At 41.5% G+C, this 21,270-nt stretch overlaps 1 protein-coding gene across 7 annotated transcripts in view; it reads left to right on the top strand.

Annotated features, from left to right (window-relative positions):
- Nucleotides 1-21,270, top strand: part of ubr5 (ubiquitin protein ligase E3 component n-recognin 5) — a 148,595-nt gene that overhangs the window by 110,111 nt on the left and 17,214 nt on the right. For all 7 annotated transcript variants that reach the window (XM_078216736.1, XM_078216738.1, XM_078216734.1 and 4 more), the window contains 11 exons: nt 362-522; nt 990-1,229; nt 1,344-1,467; nt 6,886-6,997; nt 7,364-7,495; nt 7,942-8,199; nt 9,558-9,826; nt 13,312-13,523; nt 15,902-16,132; nt 17,914-17,987; nt 21,041-21,213. In XM_078216736.1, coding sequence (XP_078072862.1) covers nt 362-522; nt 990-1,229; nt 1,344-1,467; nt 6,886-6,997; nt 7,364-7,495; nt 7,942-8,199; nt 9,558-9,826; nt 13,312-13,523; nt 15,902-16,132; nt 17,914-17,987; nt 21,041-21,213 — 1,986 coding nt within the window. The remainder of the gene's footprint in view (nt 1-361; nt 523-989; nt 1,230-1,343; nt 1,468-6,885; nt 6,998-7,363; nt 7,496-7,941; nt 8,200-9,557; nt 9,827-13,311; nt 13,524-15,901; nt 16,133-17,913; nt 17,988-21,040; nt 21,214-21,270) is intronic.

Below are 21,270 nucleotides of genomic sequence, written 5' to 3'. Positions count from 1 at the left end.
AGTTCAGTATTTTGGCACAGGGCAGATAGCTAGCTCTTCAATATCTTGTAGGTTAATTTCAGTGCAACAATGCAATGATGTTTATTCAAGATGCGCTCAATTAACTGTCAAGAGTTTATTGGGGTTGTATGGGGGTATTTTTATACACAAGTATATTGGGATAGCGTATTTTTGACTTTGGAAATTCTTATTGTATTCCTGGGTGGTGATATGAACTGCTTTGCTTTATCAAATTCTTTTAAATATCACCTCGGTGAACAGATCTGCTTTCTTGCTTTTCCTTCATGGTGCTTTCAAATGTGTATCAACAGTATAAACAGACTTTGTAATATATTGAATCTTTTCTTTAAATATTGTGAAGCTTTTGGATACTTTACTTGGAACACTGGTGAAGGAGCTACAGAATAAATATACCCCAGGACGCCGAGAAGAAGCCATCACCGTCACCATGAGATTTCTACGCTCAGTGGCGAGAGTGTTTGTCATACTTAGTGTCGAAATGGCTTCATCAAAGAAAAAAAAGTAAGAAAATGTTTACTTACAGAAGTAATGACAACCTTTTTTTCATCTATCTTGTAGCTTGAAATGATGCATCTTATTGAGCAGATTCTCAAAAGCTTCAGATCGTCTGGCTAGTTAAATGTGTTTCAGAAAAAAATGTTTCAACGTTAATCTTGCTGAACTAAAGCAAAAGTGTTTATTCACCCTAGCCTACTTACCAATTATAAATTTGCTGTGAAAGTGTATGTTAATGTTTTGTTAAACTAACCAATTTTATCCTGGTAGAATCAATACATGTCCCTGTACTTAGTTATTCATGAATGTGAAAGACTTGTGTTGTACTAGTACAACTACATGTACCACAAATGCTTGCATATTTGAGGAAATTGAAGCAAGTATTTGGATTGTCTTTACAATGAATTTACTGAGGGTTTATGCTACCCAATGAACTTGTGATGTTTAAACAATTGTTTTCCATTCTTTTGTAGCAATTTTGTACCTCAACCAATTGGCAAATGTAAGCGGGTATTCCAGGCTCTGTTACCCTATGCCGTAGAAGAACTGTGTAATGTAGCTGAATCGCTCATTGTTCCTGTAAGAATGGGCATCGCACGCCCAACAGCTCCCTTTACCTTGGCAAGCACCAGTCTAGATGCTATGCAAGGCAGTGAAGAACTGTTCTCAGTGGAACCGCTTCCTCCAAGGCAGTCCTCTGATCAATCCAGCAGGTAACTTCACCACTGTCGTTTTTTTTGTTGACTGAGCAATTGATTCTTTTCAGCTAAGTGATTTCAGCTGGAGGCAGACATATTTATGTTCTAGTAATCCATCATCTGTTGCAGTTCTAGCCAGTCACAGTCTTCATACATCATTCGCAATCCTCAGCAGAGACACATCAGCCAGTCACAGCCTGTTCGTGGCAGAGATGAGGAGCAAGATGACATTGTGACAGCGGATGTGGAAGAGGTAAGTCTATTTGGTACATAGTTGAGTAAGAATTTATGGTGAACTAAAAATATCAACACTGCCACCTCCTTATCCAGACCCACAATGTTTGAGTACAAACAAAGTATACTGAGAAACATTCAAATTCCCCAAATAGACTCCTCAATGTGTGCCTTGCCACATTCGGCACGTTTTGATGTAGACTTCAATTAGGCTATATGATAATAGGCATCCTCACAATTTAAGAGAAGAGCGTTCTGGAAATTTCTAATCCTGTACACCGTCTTTGGACCTGGAGACCACATCGTGGAAAAAGCCTCAGATTTAACAAACTTGCTGAAGTTATTTTTTTGAAAGTTAACATGGTTGATGGGGGGCAATGCTGTTGATGTGATGCACAGTAAGAAGTCTCACAACACCAGGTTAAAGTCCAACAGGTTTATTTGGTAGCAAATACCATAAGCTTTCGGAGCACAGCTCCTTCGTCAGATGGAGTGGATATCTGTTCTCCAACAGTGCACAGACACAGAAATCAAGTCACAGAATACTATCTATACTATGTGATGTACATGGACTTCCAAAAAGCATTTGATACAGGGCCACGCAACATACTTGAGAGAAGTAATAGCTCCTGGAATAAAAGGATAGTAGCAATATGGATGCAAAATTGACTGAGTGACAGCAAACACAGTATTGGTTAACGGATTTTTTTTGGGTTGGAGGAAGATTTGTAGTGGATTTCCCCAGGGGTACATGTTGGGACCCTCATTTTTCCTGATATGTTGTATATAAATTCAAATTTTGTGGATAATGTAAAATTTGAAAGCGTTGTGAACTGAGGATAGATGCATAGAACTTCAAACAGATATAGACAAGTTAGTGGAATTTTTGCGGACAGATGACATTCAATGCAGAGAAATATGAAGGGATTCATTTTGGTAGGAAGAATTAGGGGAGACAATATTAGGTAAAGGGTACAATTCTAAAGTGTGTGCAGGAACAGAGGCACCTGGATGTACGTGTGCATAAGCCATTGAAGGTGGCAGGACAGTTTGAGAGAGTGGCTAATAAAGCATACAGTATTGTAGGCTTTATTAATAGGGGCATAGAGTGCAAGAGCAAAGCAGTTTATATATGGGACTGTACTTTGACTGAGGCCAAACTATTGCACCTAGTTCTGGGCACTGCACTTTAGCCAAGGTGCAAAGAGAGTACAGAAAAGGTTCATGAGAATGATTCAGGGATGAGGAACTTCTGTTGTTGAGGTAAATTGGAGTAATTAGGACTGTTTTCTTTGCAGAAGAAAAGGCTGGAAGGAGTTTTAATTGAGATATTCAAAATCATGCGGGGCCTGGACAGAGTAGATGGGGAGAAATTATTCCTACTTGTGAAAGGGTCATGAATGAGTGAACACAGATTTAAAGTAATTGGCAAAAGAAACAACAGCATCACATGGTTAAGATCTGGAATGCACTGTCTGAGATTGTGGGAGTGGGAGGTTCAGTCAAAGTATTGTTATCTGAAAAAGAGGCAGAGTTGGAGAGAAGGCAGGAGAATGGCACTCGGTGAATTGCTCATTTGGAGAGCCAGTGCAGACTCTGGGTTAATAGCCTTCTGCACTGTAAAAGTTTTGAGGTTTAGCCATTCAGTTACTTATCTTCCAGCTTCATGAGACCATTATGATGTTGGATGAAGACATTATAAATGGGATTACCCCAAGCCTTAAAGATTCTCATTGGATATCATTAAAGTTGCAAGTTACCTGATCCTTTCCGATTACACGCTGGGCCTCTCAAAACCACAGCTATAAACAATTATTTTTTGTATGTTATCTGAGTTACAGTATTTGCAAATCTCAAATGAGTAATTGGAAATGTTTATTTTTAGTTAAGGGAATAGAAAAAATATTTTGGAAGGTGAATTATTAACTGTTTTATTTGAGTGCTTCTTTGCCCAAAAGGTTTTCTAAAGATTTCTTGTTGAAGATATTCAAGGAGGGAAAGATAGCTTTGCAGTGCATGACATGTGGACTATTTGAAAGGGGGAATAAAAGCTGAGAGTAACAACCAGGTGAAGCTTCAGGATTGCAAGTGGCATCCCAAGTGAGAAACGTATTAATTTGTGTGTTAAGTGACAGTCATGGTAGAGTAGTAAAAACACTTCATAAATTCTTGTAATATCCCAGGTACAGAAATGTTTATGGATGTGCAGGATTGTTTTGGGTCTTTTGCAAAATGTCGTCTTCACCTCAATCTATCTAATTTGCATTCATGGGATGAGGGCCTCACTGGCTAATCCAGAATTTATTGTCCACCCTTAGTTGCCCCTGAGAGGTGGTAGGGAGCTGTTTTGAATTGCCACAGTTATATATTACGGTATTATATAGTATTATAGAAACATTCACAGTGCTGTTAGGAAGGACGTCCAGGATTCTGACCTAGCGCCAGTGAAGAAATCATAATGCAATTCCAAGTCAGGATGGTGAGTGTCTTTGAGGAGAGCATGTTGGTGTTCCCATGCATCTGCTGCCCTTGTCCTTCTTGGTGAGATGCTTTTCAAGGAGCTTTGGTGAGTTGCTGCAGTGCATGTTGTAGATAAAACACATTGCTACAACTGTGTGCTATTGATGGAGGGAGTCAATCTTAAAGGTGGCGGATATGGTGCCAATTAAGCAGACTGCTTTGCCGTGGATTATGTCAAGCTTCCTCTGTTGTTGGAGCTGCAGGCAAGTGGAGAGCATTCCATCACACTCTTATACTTTGTAGATGGTGGACAGGCTTGGGGGATGGGGGTGGGGTCAGGAAATGAGTTATTCACTGCAGATTTCTCGGCCTCTGACCTGTTCTTGTAGCCATAGTACTTGGCTGGTCCAGTTTCTGGCTGAGGGTATGACTCCAACCAGTGGAGAGTTTTGCCCGATTCCCATTAACACAGTTTTGCTAGGGCTGCTTGATGCCACACTGGGTCAAATGCTGTCTTAATGTCAGTAATGTCTCTCGTATTTGGGGTTATTATTAGGTTAATGTTTTGGTTAAATTCTGATCCTGGTGCTGTTTTGGTACCTCTGTCATTGCTATATAACAGCTTCAGAGTTCTTAAGTTGCCTGTGAGAACAATGCAACAAGTAATTTTTCATTTTAGTTCCTGAGATTTTTAGGCCTACCTTCAAGTTTTGAAAATCTGCCTATTAGTTTCAGTAGAAAGCAAAGTGAATATACATATTCAAAACAGATCAAGCGCTTCATGTAAATGTTTAGCAAACAAACATTGCCACCATTCAGTATCCAAGGAAGGTCAAGCACACAGTCAAAAAAAAAACACTGGCGCACTCTGCTTACTGTTTTACCAACAAACACAAGCTGGAAGGAAACGTGTACACTGTGCGAGCACTTTTAAAGATCACATGACCAATGATGGCAACTATTGCTGTTTTTTGTTTACTTTTCAGCAATTTGCCATATCCAGCTTTCTAATTAGTTGCTTGTGGTTAATGTGTTCTGCAACTCTGCTGTAGCCAACAAGTTAACTGGCTGAAATAAAAACAGAAGATACTTCCTGTCCACAGATGCTGCCATAACCTGCGCATTCTCAGCATTTTCTGTTTCTAGCTCAGATTCCCAGCATCACCAGTATTCTGCTTTTTGATTAGAGGCTAATTGTTTTTTTCTTAAACTACAATGGCTACACTTGAAAATTAATTCTGGAGCTGCGAAGCATATTGGGAGGTGATGAAAACATGAATGCAGATTAGAACATAGAACAGTACAGCACAGAACAGGCCCTTCGGCCCACGATGTTGTGCCGAGCTTTATCCGAAACCAAGATCAAGCTATCCCACTCCCTATCATCCTGGTGTGCTCCATGTGCCTATCCAATAACCGCTTAAATGTTCCTAAAGTGTCTGACTCCACTATCACTACAGGCAGTCCATTCCACACCCCAACCACTCTCTGCGTAAAGAACCTACCTCTGATATCCTTCCTATATCTCCCACCACGAACCCTATAGTTATGCCCCCTTGTAATAGCTCCATCCACCCGAGGAAATAGTCTTTGAACGTTCACTCTATCTACCCCCTTCATCATTTTATAAACCTCTATTAAGTCTCCCCTCCGCCTCTTCCGCTTCAGAGAGAACAGCCCTAGCTCCCTCAAACTTTCCTCATAAGACCTACCCTCCAAACCAGGCAGCATCCTGGTAAATCTCCTCTGCACTCTTTCCAGCGCTTCCACATCCTTCTTATAGTGAGGTGACCAGAACTGCACACAATATTCCAAATGTGGTCTCACCAAGGTCCTGTACAGTTGCAGCATAACCCCACGGCTCTTAAACTCCAACCCCCTGTTAATAAAAGCTAACACACTCTCGGCCTTCTTCACAGCTCTATCCACTTGACTGGCAACCTTTAGAGATCTGTGGATATGGACCCCAAGATCTCTCTGTTCCTCCACAGTCTTCAGAACCCTACCTTTGACCTTGTAATCCACATTTAAATTAGTCCTACTAAAATGAATCACCTCACATTTATCAGGGTTAAACTCCATTTGCCATTTTTCAGCCCAGCTTTGCATCCTATCTATGTCTCTTTGCAGCTTACCACTCCACCTCCACCTCATCCACTACTCCACCAATCTTGGTGTCATCAGCAAATTTACTGATCCACCCTTCAGCCCCCACCTCTAAGTCATTGATAAAAATCACAAAGAGCAGAGGACCAAGCACTGATCCCTGTGGCACTCCGCGAGCAACCTGTCTCCAATCTGAAAATTTTCCATCCACCACCACCCTCTGTCTTCGATCAGACAACCAGTTACCTATCCAATCGGCCAACTTTCCCTCTATCCCACACCTCCTCACTTTCATCATAAGCCGACCATGGGGGACCTTATCAAACGCCTTACTAAAATCCATGTATATGACATCAACTGCCCTACCTTCATCAACACACTTAGTTACCTCCTCAAAAAATTCAATCAAATTTGTGAGGCACGACTTGCCCTTCATGAATCCATGCTGACTATCCCGGATTAATCCGCATCTTTCTAAATGGTCGTAAATCCCATCCCTAAGGACCTTTTCCATCAACTTACTAACCGGTCTATAATTACCAGGGTCATTTCTATTCCCTTTCTTAAACAGAGGAACAACATTCGCCATTCTCCAGTCCTCTGGCACCATCCCCATGGACAGTGAGGACCCAAAGATCAAAGCCAAAGGCTCTGCAATCTCATCCCTTGCCTCCCAAAGAATCCTAGGATACATTTCATCAGGCCCAGGGGACTTAACGACCTTCAGTTTATTCAAAACTGCCAGGACATCCACCCTCCGAACATCTATTTCCTCCAGCCTATTAGCCTGTAACGCGATGGCTCCTTGAGCAAAGGGCACGATTTTAGCATGACCATGATTTTCAGAATTTATTTTGCACTTGTGTTCCAGGTTGAGGTAGTCGAGGGGGTAGCGGGAGAAGAGGATCATCATGATGAGCAAGAAGAACAGGGTGAAGAAAATACCGAGGCTGAAGGGCAGCACGATGAACATGATGATGATGGTAATTAATCTGTGCTTTACACTCTCATCATGTACAAATATCCAGTCCTGATTATTAATGTGCTGTAAAATGTATCACTTTCAACTACTAATTATCGAGAGTTCCTGCTCCAGAGTAATCCCCGGTTATCCGTGCTGGGAAATTTGCTTTAAACATTTTGTTTGCATGTCTGAAAATCAATTTAGATTCTTTCCTGTTAATCCAGCGTACTTGAATGATTTCTGTTGGAGATGAACTACACCAGTGTACACACTCGATGCCGTTGAAGGCCTTTAAAAGAATGATAGTTAAAAATCAGCTTGAAAGGATCATAATTGTGTTTCATTCATGATTTGCATTGAGAAATGATCTGTTTGACTAATTTAGGGAGTGATATGGAACTCGATCTCTTGGCGGCGGCAGAAACTGAAAGTGACAGTGAGAGCAACCATAGCAACCAGGACAATGCCAGTGGACGCAGGAGTGTTGTCACCGCAGCTACTGCAGGGTCTGAAGCAGGTGATTTAATTATAATGGTTTAAATTACTAAAATTCAAAATGTTAAACCACTGCTGCCTAAGTTAACTTGGTCAATAGGCCACTTGGAAGAGTGCCGATTGCTATTTGCTCCATACCTTTTTATTCAAACATTTTTATTTTGTGGAAAGTGCATTTTTGTTCTGGTACTTTTTAATGGGATATCTTAATCCAGATTTTTTTAGCTGCTTTGTAATAATCGTTTTATTTACAAAAGCACGTTTAATCTGCACAATGTGTTATCATCAGAAGCTCTTAAGTATATATTTTCAACCTTCTGAAGTTTAAGCAAACCTTTTTCATGTGAATATTGTATTTAATTTTATCCAAGTATAAAGAAGGCATTCTTACCAGTCTGAATCTAATTATCAGAACATGCTTACTTGTCTGTTTAACCTGAACAATCAATAACTTATCTGCTTACCAAGGTGCCAGCAGCGTTCCAGCATTTTTCTCAGAGGATGACTCTCAATCCAATGACTCCAGTGATTCTGACAGTAGCAGCAGCCAGAGTGATGATGAAGAGCAGGATACATTTTTGCAGGATGAGCCTTTGGAGAGAACCACCAGCAGTTCTCACGCAAACAGTGCAGCACAGGCACCACGCTCCATGCAATGGGCTGTACGCAGCACCCAGAACCAAAGGTCAACTAATACCACTCCATCCAGTACTAGCACTCCTGCAGGTGAGCCAGAAAATTCAGAAAAACATGATGGGGTGGGGGGATATTTTGGGGGATGGGGTTAAAGGTGAACTGTCCATGTTTGCTGTTATTATCACTCTGAAACTGACCACAGCCTCCAGACATTGGACTTGTACAAATTAGTGCAGAAGTCCTAAAGTTGCAGTTTGCTACTCTAGAGTTCCAGCATAGGCTACACTGTGGCCAGTCCCAGAGCCAGAAATCAGTGAGAAATTCAAGTTTCCTCCACCAGATTGGCCTTTGAAACCCCTTTAAAAGGTTCCAACTGTTTTTAACAGTAATGTGCTTAAAGAAATTTGAACAACAGAATTGCCCCACAAAATTAATTTTTGACTTGTGGAGTTATTTTAAGTGATTAATTGGAAAAACTTTCAGAACATTTAGCGCCTTCCTTCAGCCCATGTGTATATTGCAATCTTTAATTTGCTCCATGTTTTGGGCTGTGCCAACCTTTTAATGTAATTGGTTGTTTGGCGAGCCCAATAACATCATTCCAGAGGGCTTAATCCCAAAGATTTTTATTTGTGGCTCAATTTCAGATCCAAAATCTCTAGAAAGACATTTGGGCTGAGTTTTCCTGGCCCAGTGGAGACTTGTTTGGAGGCAGGTGGAGCAGGAAAATAGGGGGGAAACCACGTCAGGACACATCCTCTGAGATCTTCCCGTCTCTAGGAGATTTTCCTAGGAGTAGTGTGGGAGCGAAGTTCATAGCCTGCTCCATGGCGCCCCAGCTTGAGTGTGAAGCCTATCAGCTCCTTGAAGGCAACCTACTGGCAGCCCACCGGGAACTATGAGTCAGAGACTCCATGCCCTCATGAAAGAGCCACCAGGATGAAAGGCCACGACGGCAGACAAAAACAATACTGTGGGGTATTCCCCCTCTACAGCTAAGGCTCACATGGCTGGTAGGGCCATTTCTATTCTCAGATACGCAGAAGGCGGCCACAATCACTTTTCCACCTTCACAGTGCCCTTTTCTCTTGTTGGAGCTGCAGACCATTCTCTGCTACAGACCCTTTGGTCCTCACACCTCAGGAAAGCTGTCCTTAACAGGATAACAGATGTGGCTGTGAAGTCTGACGTCTCAAAGGTTGTGCCTCTGGGCACCCTGACGACATGTGTGGGCTTGGAATCCCCATATGGTCTCAATGTCAGGATCCTGATTCTCTCCAGAAAATCCAACCCATTCTAATTGAAAACTGTTTTATTATAACTGGCTAATATTTTAACTTGTGTAAAGCGATGTAGATGTGGGAAAATACACCTTATTTTTGGTGTATATATTCCTTTGTAAATATTTTATAGAGAACTGTGATCTTGATCATTTATCTGCATTTCAGGGGGCTCAGCAGGTTTAATTTATATTGATCCTTCCACCTTACGACGCAGTGCTACAATCAGTACTAGTGCAGCTGCCGCAGCTGCAGCTCTGGAAGCGAGCAATTCCAGCAGTTACCTCACATCAGCAAGCAGCCTGGCACGAGCCTATAGTATTGTCATACGGCAGATCTCTGACCTCATGGGATTAATCCCAAAGTATAACCACTTGGTGTACTCTCAGATACCAGCTGCCTTGAAAATAACATACCAGGATGCCATGAACTTGCAGGTTTGTTCTGTTTAAATGCCAATATAATACAAGTAAGCATATGTAGTGTTGTTTTTGCCTCTCATCCTTTGTTGATTGTTCTTGGTCTTTTTTAAATCCCTTGCCTCCAGCTACCCACTGCTTAGGGTCTTTCTTCTTAGCTTTGTCTTTCATTTCCACAATATTATATTTCTTCTTTGCCTCTATTCAGATGCTTCAGTTTAATTTGCTTGATTTTGTAGTCTTCCATCCTGTTCCTTCGCTATCTATGTTTTGAAATTTTACACACTTCCCATTTCATCCATGTATACAATTTCCCTTCCCAGTCCACGTTAGCTGACATTGCAGTGGTTGCTTCTCCTCAACAATTGTCCCCATGCTTTTTCAAACAACTGTAATCATTCCTCAATCTAAATACATATGCTTCCAACTATGCCCATCTCTCCAGTTTGAATCACTCTAATCAGGTTTCCAATAATCCTACAGTACCAAAGTAACCCTAGCCAGCAACATTTTGTCTAACTGTAATATCCATCCTCAACCTCTGTAGCCGTTAACATGATCCATCATCTTTTTCCATTGCTTCTCCTCTGTTATGCAGCTAATTGGGACTGCCCTCACTTGGTTCCACTCTTGCATATCCAAATGTAGTTCCCACACTTGTCTCAAAGACCTGTCTTTGCCCTGCTACCACTCATTTCTCCTTGGCAGTGGCATTCATAGATGGGGCAATTTTCACACATGTATACATTGATAGCTAGCCTCACCTCCCCACCACCTCTATCCAGTCTTTACTACATTTCTCTTGAAAGACTGCATGTCTGACACCCGGTCTTTTGGCGACTTGCAATTTCCTCCAACTAAACATTGAGAAGGCTAAAGCCAAAATCTTCAACCTGCAGGCTGAAGCTGCATACCCTTCCCAATGAGTCCTGCCACATCCCCAACCCCTCCCAAACTAAACTAGACCATTTCCAAGTTCGGTGTGCCATTTGATCCTGAGCTGAGCTTTCAAGTGCATATTCAATCCATCTCAAAGACTGGTTACTTCAGCCTACATAACATCGCCCACTACCGCCCTGCCTCAGCCCATCAATTGCCGGAAGTATACATCTGTACCTTTGTCACCTCCAGACTTGACTGTTTCAGTGTGCTGGTTTGCATCTGCTAAACTCCGCAAACCTCGGTTCATCTGATATTCTGTTACCTGTACCCTATCACGCACTACTCGCCTAAATCCTACTCGCCTATTACCCTGAAATATATTTTTTAAAAATGCAGCAAATACTCAACTCCTTTTTAAAAAGTTATTTATGGGATATGGGTGTCACTGGCTCAACCTACATTTATTGCCCATCCCTGTTGCCCTTTACTTAAAGAACTCCAGAGTTGCTGCACTGAACATTTCTCATCAGGCCCGGGACAGAAGTCAGGGTGAGAAATATGCAGCTCCAGACTAAATAAAGAGGAGCAGAGTGGCAGTCTGGCGGTGATTGACACTCCACGGAAGTTCTGGTCTGTTGTTTCGTGTTTTTAAGCCACAAAACTAGATAGAATGCCAGTAAATGTAGCTTTTCCAAACATGAAGTAATTGAGCCTAAATAATCAGAAGGTGAAAGTTATTTGAATGGTATTTGTAATTAATAGCAAGAGAGAAACGCAGTCTGGGGGAAAACTATACATCCCAGTGCACCTAGTATGAGGATTGGTTGTCATCAAGCTGTATTGAAAGTTTCTCGGGCTTTTTGTTTGTATTTCATTTATCTGTACATTGTACTTGAGTGCCACATTTTCTTCTCCTGATAGCATACGTGGCTATTTTGGTGTTTATAGGCCCGGGAATTCCCCGGGAATTATAGACCGGTGAGTCTCACTTCTGTTGTCGGCAAGATGTTGGAAAAAATTATAAGGGATAGGATTTATAGTTATTTGGAGAGTAATGAATTGATAGGTGATAGTCAGCATGGTTTTGTGGCAGGTAGGTCGTGCCTTACTAACCTTATTGAGTTTTTTGAGAAAGTGACCAAGGAGGTGGATGGGGGCAAGGCAGTGGACGTGGTATATATGGATTTTAGTAAGGCGTTTGATAAGGTTCACCATGGTAGGCTTCTGCAGAAAATGCAGATGTATGGGATTGGGGGTGATCTAGGAAATTGGATCAGGAATTGGCTAGCGGATAGGAAACAGAGGGTGGTGGTTGATAGTAAATATTCATCATGGAGTGCGGTTACAAGTGGTGTACCTCAGGGATCTGTTTTGGGGCCACTGCTGTTTGTAATATTTATTAATGATCTGGATGAGGGTATAGTTGGGTGGATTAGCAAATTTGCTGATGACACCAAAGTCGGTGGTGTGGTAGACAGTGAGGAAGGGTGTCGTAGTTTGCAGGAAGACTTAGACAGGTTGCAAAGTTGGGCCGAGAGGTGGCGGATGGAGTTTAATGCGGAGAAGTGTGAGGTAATTCACTTTGGTAGGAATAACAGATGTGTTGAGTATAGGGCTAACGGGAGGACTTTGAATAGAGTGGAGGAGCAGAGGGATCTAGGTGTATGTGTGCATAGATCCCTGAAAGTTGGGAATCAAGTAGATAAGGTTGTTAAGAAGGCATATGGTGTCTTGGCGTTTATTGGTAGGGGGATTGAATTTAGGAGTCGTAGCGTTATGTTGCAACTGTACACAACTCTGGTGCGGCCGCACTTGGAGTACTGTGTGCAGTTCTGGTCCCCACATTACAGGAAGGATGTGGAGGCTTTGGAGAGGGTGCAGAGGAGGTTTACCAGGATGTTGCCTGGTATGGAGGGGAGATCCTATGAGGAGAGGCTGAGGGATTTGGGATTGTTTTCGCTGGAAAGGCGGCGGCTAAGAGGGGATCTTATTGAAACATATAAGATGATTAGAGGTTTAGATAGGGTGGATAGTGATAGCCTTTTTCCTCTGATGGAGAAATCCAGCACGAGGGGGCATGGCTTTAAATTGAGGGGGGGTAGTTATAGAACCGATGTCAGGGGTAGGTTCTTTACCCAGAGGGTGGTGAGGGATTGGAATGCCCTGCCAGCATCAGTAGTAAATGCGCCTAGTTTGGGGGCGTTTAAGAGATCCGTAGATAGGTTCATGGACGAAAAGAAATTGGTTTAGGTTGGAGGGTCACAGTTTTTTTTTAACTGGTCGGTGCAACATCGTGGGCCGAAGGGCCTGTTCTGCGCTGTAATGTTCTATGTTCTATGTATGGGTTGCTGCAACCAGGGCTATCTGCCAATGCTTGCAGAGTGTTAAAACATTAGGTAAATCATTGCAAAATGTATTTATTCTGACTATCGGCTGGTAAGCTTCAAAGAAAGGTTAGGCCCAGTGTACTGCTATTACAGTAATGAGTTAATATGCAAGGTTTTTCTTGAGCAAGTCAAAATACAGTATAAATATGCTGTCAAACTGTTACTATATTAACAATATTAAGAGTTTTGATGCTATTGTTTTCTAGAGTTAGTTTGATTCACTTATTTCTACAGAACTATGTGGAGGAAAAGCTGATGCCTACATGGAACTGGATGGTTAGCATCATGGATTCCACCGAGGCACAGTTGCGGTATGGTTCAGCATTATCCTCTGCCGGGGATCCTGGTCATCCGAGCCATCCTTTACATGCTTCTCAAAATTCTGCCAGGCGGGAGAGGTTAACAGCACGTGAAGAAGCCAGTCTGAGAACATTAGAAGGAAGAAGGTGAACTCTCATTTCATGGAATCTTGTCGTGTTATGTGTTATTTAATTAAGATCAACTGCTAAACACAAAGGGCTGTCCCATTTTGCAGAATGCAATAGAGTATTTTTTTTTTGGTGTCTTGCTCAATAGTAACCATACCTGTGGAAATTTTACACACCTAGGGCTGCCACTTAATGTGGTTTTCAGACTGCGTTGGCAGCTTCTTGGGTTGCTTCATCATCTAGCAACTTGCTGTTTTCTGTGGAGTTGCCCAGAATTTGGGGTAACTGGAATGGTGTCTCAAAGAGGAATTTGTACTTAATCTTGTATAAGCGTGCTCCCTGCCCCCAAATTCTATTCCGATTATATTCTTTCTTAAAATCGGCATGTAACTTAAAACGCACAGCACCATGTCAAGTGCCCCCTCCTATGTAGAGTTTCCTGTTAAACTTATTCCTTTTAAAATAACTTTGCCCAGCTTTCAATCTTTCCATGCAAAAATAATCAATTTGTGATTATTTTGATAAAAGTAGATTTGTACAGTACTGTACATACACTTCAATTGGATTTTTAAAAAAACTTTGCTGAAGTATATGTTACTGTGTTGCAAAGGAGCCCTGAAATAAATGGGGACATTTTGGAGAGGGATGAAGGGGGATAATTAGCCTCAGATTGTAATGAGCGTTGATGTTGTCTTGCTGGAGAACTTTCTGACCATCCCTCATTACCATGCAGTTTTATAGAAAATATCCAGAATGACTTCACTTGGGGTCAGCAAGCCCGCTGCTTCTCCTGGATTACTGGCATAAATATTTTTTCTTTTTTGGACTTTAGCATGTTAGTGTATATACAAGGGAAACTAGTTTTATGAATGGAAAGTTGGAACATGGGTTAGAGGATGTTGAGCAAAGTTAAGTAATTGAAAATGGTGCTAATTGATGCTTTCTGGCCAGACTTAAGACTAGTGCGTTTAATCATTGGAGGAGTTGATCTGGTGGACTAGTGTGTATGTTCATCTTTCCTATCACGTACGCTACCTCTACACATTATTTAACAAGAGTTCCATCAAACATTTTGCTGTGTATAAAGTATGAAATGTTTTTAGCTGCTATTATGTTAGCCCATCTTTTTGCAGAATAACAACTGGCAGCTTGTGAGTTCTGGAAATTAAATTTAGACCTAATATGGAGCTGGTTTGGCCATAACTTGAGTACTGCGTGCAGTTCTCGTCACCACATTATAGGAAGGATGTGATTGCACTGGAGAGGATGCAGAGGAGATTTATCAGGATGCTGCCTGGTCTGAGTTATGAGGATAGATTAGACCGTCTTGGATTGCTTTCCTTGGATCAGTGAAGTTGAGTAGGAACCTGATAAGAGATGTATAAGATTGAGGGGCATAGCTAGGGTGGATAGGAAGACACCGTTTCTATTTGTCGATGAGTCAATAACCAGGGGGTATAGATTTATGGTAAGGAGCAGGATATTTGGAGGGGCTGGAACTCTGCCTGAAAGGATGGTTGAGTCAGAAACTCCTGCAACATTTAAGAAATATTTAGATATTCACTTGAGCTGCCATAATCTCCAGGGCTATAGACCAAATGCTGGAAAATAGGATTAGTGAAGTTAGATCTTGTTGTTTGAGCTGAATGGCCTCCTCCTGCGTTGCAAATGTCTATGAACCCATGTTGTACGTTCATGTGATATTTTTGCAAATGGGTCATTAGGAAAGGTGCATTTAATTTTAGCTGAGATTGTTATCTCAATGGGCTCTGTGAGAATGTATTAATATGTAATACAATGCAATCAGTAACATTTTAAACCCATGAAAATTTTAAAATCTTATAAATTCATAAGATATAGGAGCAGAATTGGGCCATTCGGCCCATCAACTCCACTCCGCCATTCGATCCCGGCTGATATGCTGCTCATCTCCATTTTCCTGCCTTCTCCCATAACCCTTCAACCCATTACCAATTAAAAATCTGTCTAACTCCTCAAATTTACTCATTGTCCCAGTACCCACCGCACTTTGGGGTAGCGAATTCCACAGATTCACATTCTTTGGGAGAAGTAGTTTCTTCTCAACTGTTTTAAATTTGCTACCCCTTATCCTAAGACTATGACTACTTGTTCTACAATGCCCCGCCAGCAGAAGCATCCGCTCCACGGCTACTTTATCCATACCTTTTGTCATCTTGTATATCAGTTTGATCTCCCCTCTTAAAATTCAGTAGCATTAAAAGCGTTAACATTGATCAAATTAATCTAGATACAGCTTTTGAAGACAGGCCTTAAATCCTTATTTGGTTTGATTTAAACTTGTTGAACTAATTTGATATGGATGTGCATTGAATATTGATTCTGTTTGTTTGTCAATGTTTTTTCTATCTCCCCAGACGCGCTACTTTGTTGAATGCTCGTCAAGGAATGATGTCTGCACGTGGTGATTTTCTCAATTACGCCCTTTCTCTGATGCGTTCCCATAACGATGAACATTCTGATGTCCTGCCAGTGTTGGATGTTTGTTCATTAAAACATGTAGCTTACGTTTTCCAGGCACTTATCTATTGGATTAAAGCAATGAACCAGCAGACAACATTAGATACACCACAACTCGATCGAAAACGGTACTTTACTTTCAGGTTGAGTGTTGTTGGAAAAACTGTCTTTTTATTTCTCACCCCCTCAGCTCAAATTGGCTATTTTGATGTCCTTGCACTGATGGGTTTTCCAATAATAGAATTCTGTGGGTAATTCCATGATTTTGACCCAGCAGTTGTTAAATTGCTTTTGCCAGAAGCTAGTCTTTTTACTTAAGACTAGACTTATTTACAGAGTGCAACATTACATATGTCTACTTCTTCACCAGCACTCAGTCTCTCTCTACTTTTTTTGAACCTAATAAAATAAACATTAACTAATTAAAAGCCCCTTAAAGGGGCAGTGTAATAAAAACAAAGTCCCTCTTGTATGTTCCCGAGATACTTGATGAGTTAATATCCTCCATTTGTTTATCCTTCACCTTATCAATACAATTAACATGAATGATGAGGATATAGGAAGAGCAGTATATAAAGTTGGCAACATGAAGTGATGGTAATCTTGTTGCTCTTGTCTGTCTTGATTATGGAGGTCTCAGGGTTGGGTTTTCTGCAGTCTCTCCTGTAGATATGTTCTTCAGCCACAATTAACTGATGATGGCGGGGTTAAGTACTGGGTCCAGTGGGTTGCTCTGTCACTTTAAAAAGTGGACTGCGCTCTCCTAGGTGATATTGAGCTGCTTCTGTTCTTGAGGCTGAAGCTGTCGAGAGAATTCCATCACACTTTTGAGTTCAGCTTTATACATGGTGTAACGTCTTTGAGGGGACAAAGCTACATGCTCACTACAGTGTACCTGGCCTCTGCCTAGCTCTTGTAACCGCATTGTTAATGTTATGGCTGTTACAGTTTAAGCTGCTGAGGCACCTCAGTAGTTGTTGGACAATAGTGGTGCTGTCAGCTGCAACACTAAGGCATGAATGCTATCAGTTGAGCCAGTCTGACACTTGTGGTTGTTATAATGTATGCCAGGAGGTTTGTGGAGTCCCTTCATTTTTTATTCTGTGGATCGTGCTCATTTACTTGGTTTCAAGATGAATATTGACATAGGTCAACATGGCACTAAAATTAATTGAAACATTTGTAATGATTCCCTTAATAATGGTTAATTACTGGAGAAGTGTGGTTGGCATATGTTTACATGTGCTCATATGGCCACCTTCTGCCTCTGATTTGTATGTTCATATGATTGTAAGGAATGGGCTTGACCTATATAGTGTGCCCTTCACATCACTAATGTGAATTACTTTTAGAAAAATTACAAGTACTTCAGGATGTTGCTATGTTTAAATACATATGAAGGTTGTTGCTCTGTATGGGTATAAATTGTAATACCATAGATGCTTGAATTAATTGCATTTGAGGTGTGAATTGTGAAGTGGCTTAATGATACTTTGAACATGTTCAGCTATTTTATATATTGCTACGTAACCCAGAAATTCAAACTCTCATGTCAATTGATCAACTGCTTAATATGTGACCTAAATATTTCTGGAGTAATTCCCAGTATTTGGGTGTTCTCAAACTAAAGATTGGAAATCGATGGATGAAGTAGACCAAATCATGTTGTTTTATGAATGGCAATGTATTTTCAGAAAAAGACAAATTCCAAATTAAGTATTTTGGCATGAAATTTAATTGTTCTTGTGTTTATGGTTTTCAAAGCAAAAGTGAAAATCTGCACTTCAAAAGTAATTAATCTGTTTACTTTCTGTTTAGTTTAAGTTCACTTTACCAGTATTAAATTAATAAAACTAGAGGAACTATGGTTTTATATTTGAAACTAAATCTAACGTGCCTCTCTTCGCAGGACCCGGGAGTTGTTGGAGCTGGGTCTTGACAATGAGGATTCAGAACATGAAAATGATGATGATACGAATCAAAGTGAGTATTTTGGTGCAGTAAAAGAGCCTGCAAACTGTTGTACGGACTGTAGAAATGCTATCTTTTTAAATAAAATTCTTAGAGTTTCCAAAACTGTTACTGGACTTCTACAATATGCTGCAGAAAGTAGACTTGCTCCACTGTGGTTAGGAGCATTTTTTTACAATATAGCATAATGGGAAAATGTAGACTTGGAGTGGGGGGATGACCATTGACCAGAAACTGAACTGAGCAAGCCATTTAAATAAGAACCGAGGATGATGGAACAACTCAGCAGGTCTGGCAGCACCTGTAAGGAGAGAAAACAGTTCATGTTTCAGGTCTGGAGAAGGAGAAATGTGTTGGATATTAAACTGTGGCTGGGAGACATTACAAGATGTAGCAACCTTAAGAACATGAGACAGATGTCCTAGTGTGGGAGCGAGCGAGAGGGAAGGGAGGGTTATTGCATTGAGACAATAAATGTAGGGGATTTTCTTTCTTTAATGTGGGTTTAAAATGGAGGAAAAGGGTTAGAGTTTAAAATGGTTGACTCGGTGTTGAGTTTTGAGGGCTGTAATGTGCCTAATCGGAAGATGAGATGCTGGTCCTCCAGCTTGCTTTGGACTTCACTGTGGAGCATTGCAACAGATCAAGGATGGACATATGGGCATGAGAGCAAGGTACTGAGTTAAAATGGCAAGCAACAGAAAGGTTGGGGTTATGTTTGTGGACTAAGCAGAGATGTTCTGCCAAGCGGTCACTCAATCAGTATTTAGTCTCCACAATGTTGAGGAGACCATATTGGTGCAGTGAATACAGTCGATCAAATTGAACGAAGTGCAAATGAAACGCTGCTTAATCCATAGCCATATAAATACTGTGGCTGCAAGAGCAGGTCAGAGGCTTGGAATTCCATGGTAAGTAACTTGTCTCCCGCCTCCACAAAGCCTGTCCACCATCCACAAGGCACAAGTCAGGAGTGTGATGGAATGCTTTTCACTTGTCTGGATGAAGGTAGCTCCAACTCAAGAAGCTTGACACCATCCAGGACACAAAGCAATCCAGTTGTTTGGCACCCCTTCCAAAACCATTCACCCTCTCCAACACCTACATGCACAGTAGCAGCAGTATGTGTATCTACAAGATGCATTGCAGGAACTCACCAAGGCCTCTTAGACAGCACCTTCGAAGCCCATGATCACTACCGAGGACAAGGGCAGCAGGTACATGGAGACACCACCAACTGGAATTTTCCCTTTGTGTCACTCACCATCCTGACTTGGCTATATATCGCTGTTCCATCACTGTCGCTGGATCAAAATCCTGGAACTCCCTCCCCAACGTCACTGTGGGTGTACTGACATCACATGGATTGCAGTGGTTCAAGAAAGCATCTCGCTGCCACCTTAAGTGCAATTGGGGATGGGCAATAAATGCTGGTCTAGTCAGCGACACCCACGTCCCATGAATGAATAAGAAAAACTGTAACTCAAGAACATCTTAAAATATTCAACCCAATTTTGGATTAAACAATAGTTTTCAGGTGTGAAGGGTTTCTCTCTAAAATAGGAATCGGAACCCTTATTTATGCCAATAATTGCTTCAATACCTGTTTTTATGTTTTGGGAAAAGTTGATAGTGACGAGTGGAGGTCTGCAGAACTGTTGCTGACCATGACCACCTGTCACAACCCAGTCCAACTGTACACTCTTCCTCCATGCTGTCACTTTCCACTTCTGACACACACAGCCATTGCCAGTGAAGCAAGAGGCATGAAATTGGTTTTCTGCACTGGGACGCTATCTGGGTGGTTGCGACAGTTAATCTGCTCGCATTATTTACATTAGACTTGAGGCCCAATTTGTGCGGGTCTCTGGTCTCCCAGTAATAGCACCAGTTATATACAATGCTGAATCTGGGCCTAAAAATGGGCTTTGATGAATATCTATCTACCTCTTGTCCTATATATGAACTGTTTGTATTGCAAGAAAAGGTGACCAGAAGCGGCATGCAGTCACCATTTTTAGAAATTCCATGGGAGATGCATCTTTCTTAGAAAATGTTGCCTCTTTCCCTATCTGCCTTTTCCATTTGTATCTTGAGCTTTCAGTCATTTATACTCATCCAGGATATTCTTTGGTGTATTGAAATGCTGTTTAGTTCAACATTTTTTCGGCCTGTTCTCTCCAATACGATGGTGTTTTTAAAGCCAAGTTTATGAAATTGCAGTTTTTTGACATTTTTAGTTTGACAAGTACTTCACCCAGGTGGACCTTAGAGTTCAATCAGAACTCTGCTCTGGAGGTCCTGTTCATTCACTCGCCTTGCTAATCAGTACATGGACATGCCAGTGATCCTAATTCAGGGATCGACCCATTGTGCTGAATAACATTTTTGGATATAACTGGGATTTCTGCTGCGCCCCACCTCCATTTTCTTAAATGCCTTGCTATGTTTTACATGTGTTTGGATGAAATACTAAAGTGCTGTACCTTAAATGCAGCAGTAGTTTTCAATGCCCAGTGTCAATTGGGTATATAGAAATGGAAACATTTTGCAGCCAATATTGACTTCATCCATTTTACCTGCACAATTTAATCGAAATATTTTTGTGAGCATTATTCATAGTTCTAGTTTTTTAATTGCTGGATAAGTACGTTGGGGTGGCTTGGTGGTTAGCACTGCTGCCTTGCAGTGCCAGGGACCTGGGTTCAGTTCCCGGCTTGGGCCACTGTCTGTGTGGAGTTTCCATATTCTCCGTGTCTGCGTGGGTTTCCTTCAGGTGCTCCGGTTTCCTCCCACAGTCCAAAGATGTGCGGGTTAGGCGGATTGGCCATGCTAAATTGCCCCTTAGTGTCAGGGGGTCTAGCTAGGGTAAATGCATGGGGTTATGGGAATAGGGCTTGGGTGGGATTGTGGTCGGTGCAAACGTGATGGGCCGAATGGCCTCCTTCTGCACTGTAGGATTTCATGATTCTATGATTTTTGTCTTCATTTAATTGTTGAACTGGTTAATTTGCTCATGGTAGGTATGGCATACTGTGTTCTCAAAATGGGATTTTTCCATTCAGGTTCTGGTCTCCATGACAAGGATGATGAAACGCTGTCCACAGAAGCAGGTCACAATCACCCATTCTTCCGCCGTTCTGATTCCATGACCTTCCTTGGCTGTATTCCACCAAATCCATTTGAAGTTTCTTTGGCTGAAGCAATTCCACTGGCAGATCAACCTCACCTTTTACAGGTAAATGGCAGAAGCAGTAAATGGTCTATTCATGGGCACTTTTTGTGGAGGCTACTT

This window comes from Mustelus asterias, chromosome 7, assembly GCF_964213995.1.
Source record: "Mustelus asterias chromosome 7, sMusAst1.hap1.1, whole genome shotgun sequence".
Classification (NCBI taxonomy): Eukaryota; Metazoa; Chordata; class Chondrichthyes; order Carcharhiniformes; family Triakidae; genus Mustelus; species Mustelus asterias.
Note: the sequence above shows the minus strand (reverse complement) of the source record. Positions and strands in the feature narration are given on the sequence as shown.